Genomic DNA, 17,197 nt, shown 5'->3' on the forward strand with positions numbered 1-17,197 from the left:
TTCCATGTAGTGTGTTCCTGTATGTTTTTCAGTTGTGTGTGTGTGTGTGTGTGTGTGTGTGTGTGTGTGTGTACAGTGACGTACACACAGCAGATCTGGGACCACAGGCAAGAGCGGATGTGGGTCCTGTAAATATTACAGAACTAGTTAGTGTTGAGGTGTTTATTTTTTGTGTCAGTGCAAGTTGAATATTTTAAAAAGATAAATGATGAGTATTATCTATTGTGTTTCATGGTACATAAAGAAAATAATGTAGTTTTATCTTAAATTTCAAATGCTTTATCTCTATGGCTTCTGCAAAACTCCCATTCCATTTTATAGATTTGTCAGCACAAAATGCAATAAACGAATACCATTTTATTACGGATTATATGATCGAGTTTTTATTCCAAGCAGGTTTTCAAAGGCTCAAAATCCTGGTCCTGAGATTCTTCAACACACCACATTTTGGATGCCATTTATATTTCACACCTGAATAATATCATCAGCTCATTAGTAGAGACTCCATGACTTGAACTGGCCGTGATTCAAGTACTTTTCTCAGGAGGTTTTACTGTGAAAACTGTCAGCTAAAGCACTGGACTTGCTGAAAATATTGAAACAAACGTCTCGACTAATGAGTAAACCTCACTGTTGACTAGTCAACCATCTTGAACCCAGAGTATTTCTTGCAAAGTCAACCAAATCAAGACATCTCAGGAACGCGTTCACAGAAGACCTCTGGCCTTTCTAAAGAGCATTTGTGGCTGGATTTTGGAGCGAAGACAGTAAGTGTTGAGAAATACTTCCTCTGTGAAAAACAACTATAATTGTTTAAACAGATTCACATTCTAGTGTTTTAATTTTAAAACAAGGTTGAATTTGGCATTTGATGTAAACCAGGCATAACCAGCAACAACAAAAAAAAAAGGTCTGTATGTGAAAATGTTGCACAGTGCCATTCAATCACAGCCATTTAATATAACATCATGTGGACCAGGATTTTTGGAGCAACTGATATTTTACTGAGAACTGGATTTACAGCGCTGTGTGCTGGTTTATATGATACATTTTGGAAAAATATAGCACATCGTCTTGGGTATTGCATGCACACAGTGTGGAATGCTATTTCTGCAGCATAAATACTAAGCAAAAATTTAAGATTGACGAGGAAGAACATGCTTTATCCCATTAATGCTGGAATAAACAAAAAATATGAAGAGATTTTAAAACACTAAGCGTCATACGCTTACAAATTAGAAAAATGCTGCAAAGAAAACTTAAAAGAACTTAAGTTGTTCTGAACACTCAACAACATGCGCCTTGTTGCGACACAAAAATAAAATAGATGTAAAAAAAAAAAAAGTTTTTTGCAGGAATAGAAAAAATTTTTGTTTCTCAAAGCACCTTTTAGTAACATTTCACCATTTTATTCCTTGGTGTGAAGAACTTTTTAATCATCTTAAGAACCTTTACCCACTATTAAGAACCTTTTGCGGAATTGAAAGATTCCATGGACGTTAAAGGTTCTTTATGGGACCAAAAATGCCAATAAAGAACCTTTACTTAACATTGCAGAGAAAGTTTGCATAAACATTTTCCAATGGTGGGGTTCTGAATTTACAGATGAGTGGGTTAAAAGTTCATAGTGGAAACGTCAATGCCAATAAAGCAAAAAAGCTTTATTGTAAGATTGCATTAGATGCATGACCAATTAAAATCAGTTTTAAAAAACAAAAAAAAAACAGTCTGTGCCTGTCATTCAATACATGACTTTCTGTGAGATCACCTTCAACTGCCCAAAATCTCTTGACTGGCTTTGACTTTCCACAACTTTGCATCCAGACTGTAAATTGGGGGAAAATCTGTAGGTAGGACAGAAATATTCTAGAGAAACAAATTAAAGAGAGACAAAAATGTCTTTATCTAAAAATGAATTTATTAAGTCAGAAGTTGGCTGGTATATACAATGCACCAATTCCATATAAAACAACAGAATTTCTCTCATTTATTGATACATTAAACAATCAATCATGCTCCGTAAAGGTTTCTTCTAACACAGAGTAAAAAATAAAATAAACCGTAAAAACTATGACTTCACGAAACTCGTTTTTTTCTTCACAAATTACATGGGAGCAAAAAATAATAATTTATGATCATTCAGAGCAATGCAGACTTCTCGATTTCGTATCAGATCTATTCATTTCAGTAATGGCGGGAATAATGGGACATCGGCGATGGATCCATGCTTTGACCCATTCCCTGTGCTGACCGGCTCCCTTGACCCACAGATCCCATATTCACTAAGTGGTTAATGGGTCCGCTCTGGATGAGCGTATCCAAGGCTTTCTGCACGCTGGGGTTGTCAAAGTTGATGCCAGTGCCTGTGGTGGCTGCCTGTCTCGGAGCCCCTGTCGGCCCGGCCATACGAGCCCCAGGAGGCCTCAGGGCAGGCCGAGGGTTCATTATGCTGCTCTGCGGCTGGACAGCAGCGATTTTGGGCATGCCGGTGGCAGCAGGGACGGCGTGAGAAGACTGGAGTCCAGCAGTCTGAGGTCCGAGGCTCGAAGAGTAGCCCTGCATTTGGGACGCCGGAGTGGGGCTGGACACTGAAGATGTGCCGCTGCTACTGTTGAAGATGCTGAGGATCTTAGCCTGGAGCTCCTGCTGTTGGTTGGTGGTGGAGGGGGCGGACGCAGAAATCAGGTGGGTGGAATGAAGGGGCAGGCTGCTGTATGCAGGTTGAGCTGGAGCAGATAGAGACTGTGTGGGCTGAGAGGGTTCGTGGGTCACTGGTGGAGGGTGTGCAACTAGAGAGAATAAAAATGGTGAGGGGTAAGGCTTCAGGTGTAAAGCGTAATACACAGCATTGAGTTTAGAATGCCTTTATGGAGTTACCCGTGTCAGTAGTGCCTCGGACGAGACGATCACGTTTGTCTCTCAGATAGTCAATTAGCCTGGCCAACTCTTCTGGAGTCATAAACCTGAGAGATGCAAAGATGATCAATTATATTTGACATTTAACACCAGTAAAATGTCCAGAGTTTCAATGCCAATTTCAGTAATGCAGCAAAAAAACAAATTCTACTGACATAAAAAAATCCATATTTGAATTCACAAATTCAAACAAATAGCATGTAATCTAAAGTGAACAGTTAAAAATATCTTTTTCAGCTGTTAAGTAAACACAGAAGCACATTACAAAAAAAAAAAGACTTTTTAATGCTTTTATTTTTATGCTGCAAGGCTGCATTAAACTAATCAGAAGTGACAAGAGCATTTATAATGTTACAAAGGACTTCCATTTCAAATAAACGTTCCTTTTGTACTTGGTATTCATAAAATATATATATATTTCTACAAGAGAAAAACTTTTTAACATTAGTAAAAAGTTTCTTAAGCAGCAAATCAGCATAGAATGATTTCGGAAGGATCATGTGACACTGAAAAATGGTGTAAGGGTCCGTTTATACAGAATGAGTTTTCCATTCCATTGTGCTACTTATCCATGGTTGTCTAAAGACACGCTAGATGGATGTGTATGAAGTTGTAAGTTAAAGAATTTCAACTTTTACATGCCGCGCCGCTCATCAATATTAGTTCCAAAACAGTGGACCCTTCAGAGGTCCTCAGAGGCGGGGCAAGCAAGCATTTGTTTACAGTAGGAATTTGGCATCATAGATATGTATAGATGCCACATTCAACTGCTCCAGATATGTTGAAACGTCAACCATTTTGGAACATTTAACTTGATATCATTAACCAATATAATCAATGAATATTCATAGATGATATACATGCGTATAACTTGCTGTTGTAGACAGACAGATAACTTGCGCTCGAGGGTTCGCAGACGGTTTAACTAATGAGGCATCTACATACAATAGTCAACCTCTGAAGTGGATCAAAAAATGTTCATCAAAGTTGTCGCAAGACAAAAACAGGTATTGTTTTGGTATTAGAACCACTTTGATGAAAGGTTTTGATCCACAAATGTTGACTACTGTGCATCTATGGTTGGAATGGCAACTATTTGATTTGACGGCAACATTGGCGAGGAAGCATTTTGTGCTGTGCTTTATTTTTTTTTACATTCCTGAGGGCTGCATCTCTGTGTGAACACAGCCCATAATGATGCTGAAAATGAATCCTTGTATCACAGGACTAGATTACATTTTGAAATTGAAATAGAAAACACTTAATTCATATTTGAGCATTTGAATGAATTCATGATCAAATAAAAGCAGAAAATCTTACAGACTCCAAACTTTTGAATTCCAGTATTTGTTGACATACCTGCCCTCGGACAGCAGCGTGATGTGGGTCAGAACAGAGGCAGGGTGACCCTCTCTGTCAGGTTTCCTCATCAACACCTCATCAGCCATCTTTGCCGCCTTCCTCACGAGCTCGTCCCTTTCTTTAGCACGGTGTTCAACTTTAAAAGAGTCAAAGTTGTGGGCCACCAGCACCATGGCATCCTGCATGGGCATGTTCCTGTGCTCTGCAACAAGAGTATGCTGTGGTCATCTAAAATGTAGATTATAACTTATTGTACTGCAATCTCATATAAACACCGGGCTGGTTTTGAGTAGCTGTGGTGTTTAATTGCATTGGATTTTCCCAGCTTAAAGCTGATGAGCAAGTGAACTTGCTTTAATGAACTCAAAACTCTTTGTTGAAGGACAGTAGGACACACACCTTGCGGAGTCCCAAAGAGGATGTTGACTGTACAGGAACGGTGTACTTGGTGCTGCTGGGTGATGATGATGGCAAAAGGTGTACGAGCCCGACTCACATCCTCCAGAGCTTGGGTCAGTGACACTTCTGTATTCAGGAAGATGAGATCCACCACCATTCCTAGATCCCGAACCTGCCTGCCCACCGTCTCCGCATATTCCCTACACACAAACGCATAGCAGAAAATGCAACCGGTTCTCCAAGAAAACAGCTGATGTTTTAATAATTTCAAAAACAGTCACATGACTCACTTTTGCAGCTTGTTGACGACTATGACGGAGCAGTCCACTGGTCTCTCGGCATCAGAGCGCCTCTGCAGCTCTTCATAATATTGCCGGTAAAGTTCGTTTCGCCGGCGCTCTTCAGGACGCACCCGCTCCTCTGTAAATTCAGAACCAAACTCTTAAGTTTTCACACATACTCCCCTCTGCACCATCTATGACCAAAACTGTGTGCATGTCAAACTTTGCTTCGCTTTAAACTAACCCACTGAATTGCCAATGCTGCTGAAAAAAACTGTTAGAACAAATAGTGTAACCAATAATTGGGAAAAACTCCATAGGGAAATGTAAAGGATTTTAAGATTTTTGCATTGTGATATATTCATTGACAAAAAAAAATCCCATAATCTTAATAGAAAAATAACAAAAAGTGTTACAGTAGTATTTATTCTAATGCCTTTTATTATTGCTTATTAAAATAGAAAAAAATTGAATTTTTCAGTTTAATAAAAAAATATTCAGGGACATAACAAAAAGAACTTTGGAAGAAAAATCGTTTTTATTTTAGAATCCTTGATATATTACAGTTCTATATTGGTTTTCACTATTAAAGATAGTTAACTGTTTCTCCTTTTTATAATTTTTGGTTTTAAAATATTTAGTCAAGTTATATTTCAAGTAAAAAGTTTTTTTATTTTATTTAACTATAAACAACTTTGATCAAAATGCAAAAAATTACTGATCTTTAAAATAGGATAATTTTCTTTATTAAATAAATCTCCTTTATATTCTGATTGTAAACAATCAAACCAACCCTCAGACTCTCTCCTGCCATTCCAGGGTTCCCTATAACGCTCAGGATACGGCTCTTTCTTCCGATAATAGTCATACGCTCCTCCACGGTAATAACGATCATACCCTTCATCTCTGTGGAAGCACAGTAATGTTGTTTAGATTATGTTACAACACAGGAAAACAAAACCTATATATATATAAAAAAAAAACAGCTCAAATGCATTGAGTGCACCTGTAGGAAGGATCTTTCTCCCTGCTCTCTGAGCCCCTGTATCGCTCTTCTGGCGGCCCTCTAGCATCATGCTCTCTAGGTGGACCGGGACGCAGCTCTCGGCTATCGCCTCTCATCTCTCGACTGTCACGGTGGTCTCGAGAATCTCGCCCATGCACCGGGGACCGAGAACGAGGACGGGGCTCTCGACTGTCCCCGTAAGAGCTGGCAGGCCTGAACAGACAAAATACCCTCAATCAACACATGCCAAACTAAACACTTAACCCCCCAAAACTAACAGCTCTATTAGACAACTCACTGAGAGAGTTTTACCATCAAGTACTTAGAAGACATTGTTACAGAAACTGTTAAAACAAAAACACAAGGCAAATGTAAACTACTTTTACCAGAAAATCAATTCAGTGCTTTTAGAGTTCATTTCAGAGTCCCGCTACCATGAGAGGGTGGCAACGAAAATAAATCTTATTGGTCGCAAAAATCACAAATTCTCTTTGCAAATTCTGAATATAGCTCTCCAAAAATGAGTGTCATGGGTAAGATGTCAAACATTATCTTTTGAAGTAACCATGAAAACCGGGGTCCATCTGTCAAGTTACTTTTAAGTAAAATGAACAGCAGGTTTCAGTGAAAAAAAAAAAAAACGCACTTATTTTTATTATAATGCTGATTTGCCGGCAGCATTATTTTATTTTTATTATAAGCAAGCAATTTAAGTTTTTAATTTTAAAACCGCTTTAAGATAAACCAACGCAAGTAACCGCACTGTTCCACGACTGCAAGATAATTAGTCTCATTTTCATTTTAAACTGAGGTGGTGACGATGAATTGAATGGAAAGAAAAACACCAACCTCCAAAAATAAACATGCAATAATTGAATCAACTGCTTAAATTAGTTTTAATTGTTTCCATCCCACTTGAGTAGATGAAATCATTAGGTTCTTGGTTATGTTTTGATGCATTTTAATATTAAAAAACTTCTGAGGTGTTTTAATTGGAGTGTCGAAGACGACTCAAGCAGGAAGCAGCGATTTGTCGTTGGACGATTTCAAAAAACCGTGCAGAGTAAGTGAAGAGATTGAGTAACACACCATTTAGACAAAGACACACCAGGGGAAAAAGTACTCAAATTACCCTTTCAGCTTTATTTCATGTAATTCTGACACAACTAAAAGTGAGGAAAAGGAAAAAAATAGAACAAACTAAAAACCGAAGAGCCACGAGAAGTATAGACCGAACCATTTCTGCTCATTCGACAACGATATTTATGCATTTAAGAACTTTCGATGAATTCCATTCTGGAGGGAAAAATGTTTACCAAAATTCTCGATAGAGGTCGTCTTCATTAGCAAAAATCCCAGCGATACTTTACCTGCGTGGAGGGCTTGACCTGGGTTTATTCTGTCGTCTCTCCGCTGCCATATTTACATCTGCAAATAAACCAATCCAAACGTTCAATATGACAAAAGATGGAAATATTTCAGAGCCAAACGAGTTTTTCTTTTACTCAAGAGGATGAACATTTGACATTCTGCATCAGATGAAAATAGACAAGTTATGTATAAATTGTAAACATTTCCAAAATTTAAATAGCAGTTGAAATTTAAGTAAGGATCTTGTGAACCTGTGCATCATGTGTACGACAGTATTTGACATTCCTAGCTGTAAACACTTATTAAACACCTCTCAAATTAAACCTTATTAGACTACTAACAATAACTGCCACTTTGGACTAATAGAGTATAAAAAACTACAAATGATAGCATGAGAAAATCAATAAATGGCATCAAAATTCAGATACTATTGTATAATTTTAATTATACAGTCAAGAAGATTATAAATTGCAGCTGTCGAAAAGAACAAGTGAAATGGGAAAACATTGGATCTGCATATCAATTCATTTTTGAAAGTCATACAAGACCAATATATAACATTTGTAATGCATTGCTTATACCTTTACATGTACAAAAACTCTGAAGAAAGAAAAAAACAAAATAAAAATGCAGTTTGCATAAGGAACATATTTAAGGGAGAGTCTGGCTTTATTAGATTTACCATATTGGAGTTATTACAGTAATATAATTAACTGGTCATCCTATGATTTGTTTCTCTTAAGCTAAAATTTAAAACTTAAATGTAACAACTCCCCAAATCACTCCAGTGTTTAATACCAAATCAGGCCTTACCTAGTTTATAACCTCTATAAATTCGGCCGTTATGTCCGGCTTTAGCGGCCTCCGCATCCTCCACTCGCTCAAACTGCACAAATCCATACCCACGAAACAGGGACAAAGCTGGAAAAGGGAACAATCATTTTCGTTTTACGCCCAAAAAAAAAAAAAAAAAGCGCTTTCTGGTGGATTTTTGGCCTAAGCTTCCCTTGCTTTTTGCAAATTCTAACCAAAGCCTTTAGATCTAAGTAGTAGTAGCCCTTTATTGTCTAAAGAACTGTGGGTTAAACCAGTTAAAACTGGAGTGAACACCATTAAATTTTCCGAAACGTCTAAAAAGGCTTTGAATTTGTACGCTACTAACCCTGTATTTTCCCATATGGCCTGAACAGATCCTCCATGTCCTTCTTCGCCATGTTTGCCGTTGGCAAATTTCCGACAAAAATCCGTCGCTCCAGTTGACGAGGGTCATTGCTGTTGGTAGTGTACGAGGGTGGCGTATTACTCCGGCTTCTTCTGTGCGACATGCCTCTACGAACTTTAATGGCCCGTTTTCAAGGAACGCTTGAAGTTGATTTTAGTTACAAGACTATTTGATTAGCTATATTTCCCCCAAGGTCTTGAAATTGATGATGCATCGACATGTAAGAAAAGAGAGATTCCAGAAGTAAAATGACTGGGCAAAGCAAAAAAAAAAAAAACACTGCAGAAGTCAACATGAAATCAAAATCGACCACATTTACTTTCTTAAACATCTTGATATCTGATTGTAAAATGATTTGTTTGATCATTATTAATTTTTCTAAATTAAAATCCCATTAAATTCTAAAATACTATGCCAATATAGTTTCATGTTGACTTTAAAGACAAACTTGAGAAATTTTGCAACAAGTAGAATTATAAATACGTTTAATTCACGTGCAGTGTTTTGCTGCCTGATAAATTGGCATATGAACACTTTACTGTCACTCACACCAAATAAATTGCTGAAAATAAATGAACTTTTTGGCTTCGTGATCACAGAAGTCCTTGGATTTTGCAGCTGCACTTCAAGTCTCATGCAAAGAAGCTTCTCAGGTTGCCTTTTTAAATGAACTGCATTTCTGAAGTATTTGATGAAAGACTCTGGATGAAGAGGAAGGTCAAACCTGTTGGAAGAACTGACCACAAATTGGTTTCCACAGAGCACGCAACAGAAAATAAGCGAGCTTGTTGTTGAAGATAACGTCAAATCCGTGAATAGACTTGCTCTTGGGGATAAACATAAAATGCTCCCCAAAAGTTTCCTGCAGGTTGTCCAAAGTTTAAAAATTCAACAACCTCGGTATCCACAACATGGAGGCAAGACACTTGGTGAACCAGTCAGTAGGTCAACAAAAATACACTGGACATCATGGCTCAAGGGGTATCAATATCAAATATTTGCCATTAGACAAATTTTCCACTACAACGCACATCTGCAAGCAATTGTCACAGTTTCTTGGCTCGCTTTTTACTTTGTTTTCGTCATAGTAGTTGGACGGTAAGAGCTCACAGATGTTGTAGACTTCTGGTCCACTTTGGCATTCTGCAGACATTTTGGTAAATTGCAAACCATGATATTATCCCCCAAGTTTCCAAAGCTGTTCAGTACTTTACCATGAAATTTGGTCGTTCCACCTAAATGATTTTGCACTTTTTCAGACGACTCTACCTCAAGAATATGAACTGCCAACAATGGAGAGTGAAAGCATGAATTTTATATTATTAGATTATCAAATATTATGCTATGTGTTGTAATCTGACAAATTAGAGACAGTAAGTGTGTACCAATAATGAAAAGAAGCATTTTCTATGACAAATTTCAAAGGGAGAGTTCAAATGTTATTAAACTATATAAATAAAGTTAATTCGAATAAAATTATCCAAATAGGATTTTATACATGTTTGATGTATCTTAATGTTAGGAAGTGTTTTAATAAACAGGCATTGGACGACAAGTAAAATAGAGGCTTAAATAACAAAAAAAAAACTTAAAATTCAGTATTTTGGCACTCTATTACTACTCCTATTAATATTAATGCTTGAACGTTAGACATTCAATTAGTATGGCTTGTAAAATATGTTTTTTACGGTTTTACATTGTTGAAAAAGTCTAAACGGTAAACTTCTACTATAGAATTTCACGCGATTACGTATTTTATTACTCTGTTACACTGCCTATAATCCTCCATTGTTATATTTGCTCCACTGTTTATGATTCAAAAGGCAGAAACAGAAAAAACGGACAGCATCCTCGTTGGCGCCACAACAACCTTCCGACATTTTGTGAACGTGTCGTGACGTCACGCGAGATCAAACCATGTAAAAGAACGAGCGCGTGTTACAGCAAACGACAAAGACCACGTAACGTTCCTCCTGTGGAAAAAAAATCGTTCATGTCGTGCATATTCCGTCCTTTTAAAAGCTGTAGAGACAACCGTGCACACTTCGTGTAGAATGGGATTCGATCAGGCGCCATGTTGCTCCGCACAATAACGTTAACGTTGCTTAAATTGTTTTTTCTTTTTTAACAATCGTTTGCGTTAATGTACGAGTTTAACGATTAAAACGTTGTATTCTTACAACCAAAACGACATTTAAGGCTTTCAAGAATTAAAAAAAAAAAACAATCGATGCTTCGAACACCATGGCAGCAAACAAGCTAACGTTAGCTTACATTTAAAACAATGAATGCAGCCGGAGCTCTAGAAATTTCGATTCATGCGAAAGGTTTTGTCAGATCGTGGAAACAAAGTCTTACCGTTACCATCGGAACCTGGAAACTGTCCGGCGATTCTCTCGTGTCGTCCAGTTTTTGCGAGAAATTAAAACGAAAGTCCCGCTCGGAAAACTGCCGCAACCTTGCGGTGATTCTGTGCGGATTGCGGAACTACGAGTTGCTTAGAAACCGTGTTGATGGCGCTGTTTCCAAAATAAAAGTACAAGCTCTCATGTTCCTTTGTAAACGACAATTCCGGTTCCTGTACAAATAATTGTGATGTTTTTTTATTATTATCTTCCATTTAGACTGATTTGCAAATATAAAATAAAAATAATAAATGTAGAAGTACATAGTATCTGAAAAATTTAAGTATGAATAGTAAACCTTTTTTTATTATTATTTATCGTTGCATTACCTTCACAAAATCAGCACTAAAAAAAGTGTTTTATAATGTATTTCCAATACCGGACTCAATATCAGCATGAAAAAAATTATATATATATATATATATTTATAGGTTGTTTTATGTTTGTTTTTAGAATATTTGACTGCTTAAATTATGTGCACTTTTATTTCGAAATCTGACTCTGTCTCCCCTTCGCTTGCACGCGCGTCACACAGTTGAACGCACAATGCAGCGCTTGCAGTTAAATCATCAGCGGTTTATTAGCTTTTTATTGATCATTTTTTTCCACAGTTGGCACCAAGAACGAAAATAGAAGCGTTGTCTGATTAACAAGCAGCTTACGGATGCAAAAACGCCGACTGTGGAAGATCGTCAACGGAATTAAACCACAATTTCCAAAGTAAAAGTGCAAGTTTTAGACTGAACTACACCACCTTATCATCTCGCAGTTCTCTTCCCATAAAACCTGCTTTTCATTGTCATTTATATTTAATAACATTTAGTTTATTAAACTAGGATGAATTTACTTAAAGTAAAATAATATTTATTATTAACTTTGCATTTGTGTACTGGTCTGTGACTCATTTTACTGTGTTTTTGTGTGTGTGTGTGTGTGTGTGTGTGTGTGTGTGTGTGTGTTTCTGCATTAATGTTGTTGTATCGTATAGTCCTTTTATGTTCTATTAAATTTTGTATCATCTCTTATTACTGTATGTTTAATTTTGTTTGTTTTGTTGCCTCTTTGTCCTGGAAGAACGTTAAGTTCACTGTGTACTGTACAAACTGTTTATGGTTGAAATTATTATTAAAACTACTTCGACAAAATCACCATGCATTGCCTAAGTATGACCCAAACAAAACCTTTATTTTTCTCTTTAAATAATTTGATGACCATACTGCTGATTTAAAAAGTACTATTCCGTTGCTGTCATTCTTGAATAGTGAAAATAATAATAAATATTTTTATTATAAATGATCTCTTGTGTTTGGGTCAAAAGGATTTTCTTTTTTCTGAAAATAGGCTACTAGTTAATGTATTACACTGGACTGAAACTTACTGACTTGGCTCACACAAATAATTGTGATGTCTGTGTGTTTCCTTAGTTTCCATTTAGACTGATGTGCAGATATAAAATAAAAAGAATACATGAAGAAGTACATAGTATCTGAGAAATGTAAGTATCAATAGTAAAGCTTTTTTTATTTTTTATTTATCGTTGCATTACCTTCACAAAATCAACACTAAAAAATTGTTTTATAATGTATTTCCAATACTGCCCAAAATATTAGCATGAAAATATATTAATATTTATAGGTTGTTTTATTTGTTTTTAGAATATTTGACTGCTTAAATTAAGTGCACTTTTATTTTGACACCGTGGACGGAAAACATCACGTGTCTTCATCACGGGAAAGTTAAAGTCACATGATTTTTTTTTTTTTTTGGACTACTTAAACAATTTACTTAGCCGGTAAACGTTTTTGTTCCCACACCTTGAAAGGTAAGACTAACACAATAACAATACTGTGAATTATTTTAATCTTTCGTTTGCAGAATAATATCCGTCCATGCGTCACATTTCCACCGTCATTATAGAACAAACCCTCAATTTCCTGATTAGTGCACTCAGTTGCATGAAAGGTTATATATCCCCCGTTGGTTTTTGGTAACCTCTTTGCTTCAGGTTATTATAATTGATGAGTTTTGTGTTCTATAAGAAGGTTAAGTCTGTATCTGGTGTGTTTTTGCTGTGTTTCAGATGCATTTTGTGCTGGTGTGTTTGCTGCTGGGGCTGTTGGAGGAGGTTTCTGGGGCTCCAGATGCTGATGAGATCAAATATCTGCCTGGACTTTCAAAGCAGCCCAGTTTCAAGCATTATTCTGGATACTTCAATGTGGCAGATAACAAACACCTTCACTACTGGTGCGCTGGACCGTCCAGCTTTCACTTTCATTTAAATGACCCTAAGAATAATTTTGTAAATTCTCATATGTAAATGTCCACCATTATTATTGTGTTCCTGTTGTTCAGGTTTGTTGAGTCTGAGAAAGATCCGGCCAAGAGTCCGGTTGTTCTGTGGCTCAACGGTGGACCGGGATGCAGCTCCTTGGATGGTTTGCTCACAGAACACGGACCTTTCCTGGTCAGATATTACAACACAAAAAAAAACCCATTTAATTTTATTAAAATATTTAAATCCTTTAATGTATTTTATCCCTTCACTGGTTATCCACAGATCCAAGATGACGGTGCAACTCTAGAATATAATCCTTATGCCTGGAACAAGGTATGGATTTTGGCCTATACACATACTATAGCATTAACTCATGAGTTATTTCTGTGGTGTGAAATGAGGAAGTCCTGCAGTCAGTTTCGGTAACTGGACTATGACTCTTCCTCAAGCCAGTCACATGCTCTTATGCTCTTTCATTCTTGGCTGTAGCAAACCAGCTTTATTGTACTAAACATGGGCTGTTTTTCCAGATTGCAAATGTCTTATATCTGGAGTCACCAGCAGGTGTCGGCTTCTCCTACTCTGATGACAAGAAGTACACCACCAATGACACGGAGGTATGATTCAAATCATATTAAGGGGAAGAAAACAAAGATGTGTGTGTGTGTGTGTATATTAAACTGTTTATGATGAAAAACCAAAATGGTAACCATATAATCGCTGATTTTCCAGGTGGCCACAAACAACTACTTGGCCTTGAAAGAGTTTTTCAGGTTGTTTCCGGAGTTCAGCAAGAATGAGTTTTTCCTGACCGGCGAGAGTTACGGAGGCATTTACATCCCAACGCTGGCTGAGATCGTGATGGAGGACAGCAGCATTAATTTACAGGTAGGAGGGACTTTATTTTGACTGTATTGCTCATAATGAATTCAGACACTGAGGAAGCAGAGTGAATGACGTCTGTGTATTTGTGTCTTAAAGGGGATTGCTGTAGGAAATGGCTTGTCCAGTTATGAACTAAATGACAATTCACTGATCTATTTTGCGTACTATCATGGACTTCTAGGGAGCAGGTGTGAGATTTATTTATTTCACCTCCTGACACTCTTCGTGTGGCTCTATTTAACATGCACTCTCTTATACATTATATTGCACATGCAAACCAAACCAATTGTATTTTTTATGCATAGCTTGTGGAATGACCTGCAGACTTTTTGCTGCAAAGATGGATTGTGTAACTTCTACAATAACCAGGATGTGAACTGCTCGACTTCTGTAAGTTAAACAATGCTCTACTAACGTCTTAAGATTCAACGTTCTTTACGAATCTTTTCTCATCTTCCTATCAATCTTTAGGTCTATGCAGCTCAAAATATAGTCTACAATTCAGGACTCAACATGTATAACCTGTATGCACCCTGTGCCGGAGGAGTTCAGCAGAGATACGGGTGAGCTCGGATCAGATGTACAACGGTTTAACCTCAGTTCATAAGAAGACGTTCCAGTGTCGTTTTGTCCTGTGTTCTGAAATAGCTTTGAAAACGGCCAGTTTGTGATCCGAGACCTGGGCCACCACTTCCTCAACCATCCATGGTCCAAAGCACAGAACGAGGTAGAGAAACCAGTTTATGTGTTGCTTTCAGGATGCAAAGCCTCATTTTCAAATCGCTTATCGACTCTGAATGCTCGTTATTAATACACTCTCATGTTGTTTTAAACCTGTATGAGTTTCTTTTGTTGTGTGCAACATAAAACAACATGTTTGGCAGTTCTCACGCTCATTTCCACTCAATGAAAGCCAGTGTCCCGCAGAGTTTAGCTCCAACATGCCTGCATCAATGACCCTGCCCACAAGTTTATTGATTTATCTTGTTTAGGAGTGTTTGATTAGGTTTGGAGCTAAACTCTGCAGGACTCTTTGGTTTTTGGGTGAGCTGTCCCTTTAAGAAGAATGCAGAACAAAGCTTTGTGCCTGGTCATGGTGTTAACACGTTGATGTGGTGCTTCGAGGGTTAATCCACATGAATCTTCTCACTGAATCAGAAATGGCGAGGCATGGTCTCCCTGTTCGAATCTTCGAGGCTGGATCCTCCGTGTACCAACTCGACTCCATCCACCCTGTACCTCAACAACCCGCTGGTGAAGTCTGCTCTGCACATCTCACCCAAGGCTTTGGACTGGGTCATCTGCAGGTGTGTTGATTCTGTTGAATGGTATTTAACCATGCAAATGAGTTTTGTGGTTGAGGATTTTCATTTGCAGGTGTCCGGTTGTTTGTTTGCAGTGCTGAAGTCAATCTGAACTATAACCGGCTGTTCGGCAATGTGAAGAAACAGTACCTGAAGCTTCTCGGAGCACTGGTGAGTGATGGAAATGCTTATGAATCAAATATTCACCAGCTCTTATTGATTTCAGTTATATTATTTTTATTTTTCAACAGAAATACCGTGTGTTGGTGTATAATGGAGATGTGGATATGGCCTGCAACTTCCTAGGAGACGAATGGTTTGTGGAGTCACTTCAGCAAGAGGTGAGTTATTGAACACAGATATGTCTTTTCTTTCTTTTAGTCTTGGTCTGTAGACTGCTCATTTGTGTGTCTGTGTGCGTGTCTGTGTGCGTGTCTGTGTGCGTGTCTGTGTGTGTGTGTGTGTGTGTGTGTGTGTGTGTTTTAAACTGCATCCTGACCCTCAGTCAATAAGACTGCATCTTGTGTATTTATTTATTTATTTGTTTGTTTGTTTTTATAGAAGTATTTAAATTGAGAAATTAATAACAAATCATATTTAGAAAAACATTATGTAACTTTTTTTTATAATAAAAACAAAATATTTAAAAATATATAACATTTTAATAGATGTTATATTTTAAATATATTTGTAGTATATTTTAATAGAATATTTTAATAGATATTTACTAGTCCGTTTTTAAATTATACTAGGTAAAATTTCTATTCAGAAAATATATCAATTTACATTTTTTAAAGTTTCTTCTGAAATATTTCTAGAACTTGTCCTATAGTAAGTTGAATATTGCTATTATTTTAGTTTTAGGTGGGTTTTTTTTTTTTTTTAGATACAATTGTTAAATTTGTCAATTTTATATTGAAAGGATGTTGATTGAATTTGAGTTATGCAATTGAATTATTTTTGCCATGAATATAGCCATTGTTGTGGACATTGTGTCAAATCTTAAAGTAATTGTAAAATTTGTGTGTTATGTTCTTTTCTATATTTTCAACTTATTTATTAGTTTTTTGTTGTTGTTTTTTGGAAAAAGCTCTTGCCGTTTTTGTAAAATTATGTATTAAGAGTTTTTTGTTGTTGTAGCACAATCAATGTAGAACAATCTCTCTTCATCTTCTCCAACAGGTTCAGGTGCAGCGCAGATCTTGGCTTTATTTCAACGGTGAAACTCAGCAGATCGGCGGTTTTGTAAAGGAATTCACGCACATCGCTTTCCTCACAGTGAAGGTGAGACATGGTATCATTTTAAACATCTCCTGAGCTGCCTACATCATAACGCAGCTTAATTGGGTTTACAACGAAGAACTTCATACACTTCCATTGTAAACTAGTTTGACCTGGTGTATATGCATCTGTGGCCGCCGTCTAATATGTGATCTGTGTCCTCCACAGGGTTCGGGTCACATGGTTCCCACTGACAAACCCATAGCGGCCTTCACAATGTTCAGTCGCTTCATCACAAAACAACCTTACTAGAACACACTCAGGGATTTTTACTGCTTTTAAATATTGATTTGTACTGTCACACTCGTAAAATGTTTCTGATGTATGGACCACTGACCACTCAAAACTGATCATGCATTTATGTAGTTTAGTTGCCAGCCTGTGAACTAAAGTCATGCTGACTGTACGTAAGGATGTTTCATCATATTATGTCTATATGCCTCCGTCGATCTTTGATGGTGATTTTTTTTTTTTTTTTTTTTTTTTTAAG

General features: G+C 37.1%; 2 protein-coding genes across 6 annotated transcripts; one reads left to right on the forward strand and one right to left on the reverse strand.

The window, feature by feature from the left end:
* Positions 1–666: 666 nt before the first annotated feature.
* ctsa (cathepsin A) lies at positions 667–17,036 on the forward strand. 2 transcript variants are annotated; one of them, XM_059570391.1, is made up of 15 exons: positions 667–767; positions 13,043–13,206; positions 13,315–13,426; positions 13,520–13,570; positions 13,768–13,854; positions 13,970–14,125; positions 14,219–14,310; positions 14,428–14,512; positions 14,594–14,685; positions 14,771–14,849; positions 15,281–15,429; positions 15,522–15,597; positions 15,678–15,767; positions 16,609–16,710; positions 16,876–17,036. In XM_059570391.1, the coding sequence occupies exons 2-15, from the start codon at positions 13,043–13,045 to the stop codon at positions 16,957–16,959; spliced, it is 1,419 nt and encodes a 472-aa protein (XP_059426374.1). In that variant the 5' UTR covers positions 667–767; the 3' UTR covers positions 16,960–17,036. The 2 variants fall into 2 exon arrangements, with proteins under 2 accessions (XP_059426374.1, XP_059426373.1); XM_059570390.1 differs by lacking the exon at positions 667–767 and adding an exon at positions 12,651–12,784.
* ncoa5 (nuclear receptor coactivator 5) lies at positions 1,897–11,086 on the reverse strand. 4 transcript variants are annotated; one of them, XM_059570386.1, is made up of 11 exons: positions 10,916–11,086; positions 8,498–8,752; positions 8,149–8,256; positions 7,335–7,392; positions 5,965–6,177; positions 5,752–5,864; positions 4,968–5,097; positions 4,678–4,877; positions 4,276–4,480; positions 2,878–2,963; positions 1,897–2,789 (listed from the first exon to the last, which is right to left on the reverse strand). In XM_059570386.1, exons 2-11 carry the CDS (start codon positions 8,658–8,660, stop codon positions 2,185–2,187), a joined length of 1,881 nt encoding a protein of 626 aa, XP_059426369.1. In that variant the 5' UTR covers positions 8,661–8,752; positions 10,916–11,086; the 3' UTR covers positions 1,897–2,184. The 4 variants fall into 4 exon arrangements, with proteins under 4 accessions (XP_059426369.1, XP_059426370.1, XP_059426372.1 ...); XM_059570387.1 differs by lacking the exon at positions 8,149–8,256; XM_059570389.1 differs by lacking the exon at positions 8,498–8,752 and having other exon boundaries at positions 10,916–11,079.
* Positions 17,037–17,197: the final 161 nt, after the last annotated feature.

Source organism: Carassius carassius, chromosome 17 (genome assembly GCF_963082965.1).
Source record: "Carassius carassius chromosome 17, fCarCar2.1, whole genome shotgun sequence".
Classification (NCBI taxonomy): domain Eukaryota; kingdom Metazoa; phylum Chordata; class Actinopteri; order Cypriniformes; family Cyprinidae; genus Carassius; species Carassius carassius.

Excerpts from the sequence above, each read along its gene's own strand:
- ctsa (XM_059570391.1), top strand. The coding sequence starts at position 13,043 with ATGCATTTTGTGCTGGTGTGTTTGCTGCTGGGGCTGTTGGAGGAGGTT. Across the intron at positions 13,427-13,519 it reads CAGAACACGGACCTTTCCTG|ATCCAAGATGACGGTGCAAC; the intron begins GTCAGATATTAC and ends GGTTATCCACAG. Across the intron at positions 14,126-14,218 it reads ACAGCAGCATTAATTTACAG|GGGATTGCTGTAGGAAATGG; the intron begins GTAGGAGGGACT and ends TGTGTCTTAAAG.
- ncoa5 (XM_059570386.1), bottom strand. The coding sequence starts at position 8,660 with ATGTCGCACAGAAGAAGCCGGAGTAATACGCCACCCTCGTACACTACC. Across the intron at positions 2,964-4,275 it reads ACGCTGCTGTCCGAGGGCAG|GTTTATGACTCCAGAAGAGT; the intron begins GTATGTCAACAA and ends TGCATCTCTCAG. Across the intron at positions 2,790-2,877 it reads CCGAGGCACTACTGACACGG|TTGCACACCCTCCACCAGTG; the intron begins GTAACTCCATAA and ends TATTCTCTCTAG.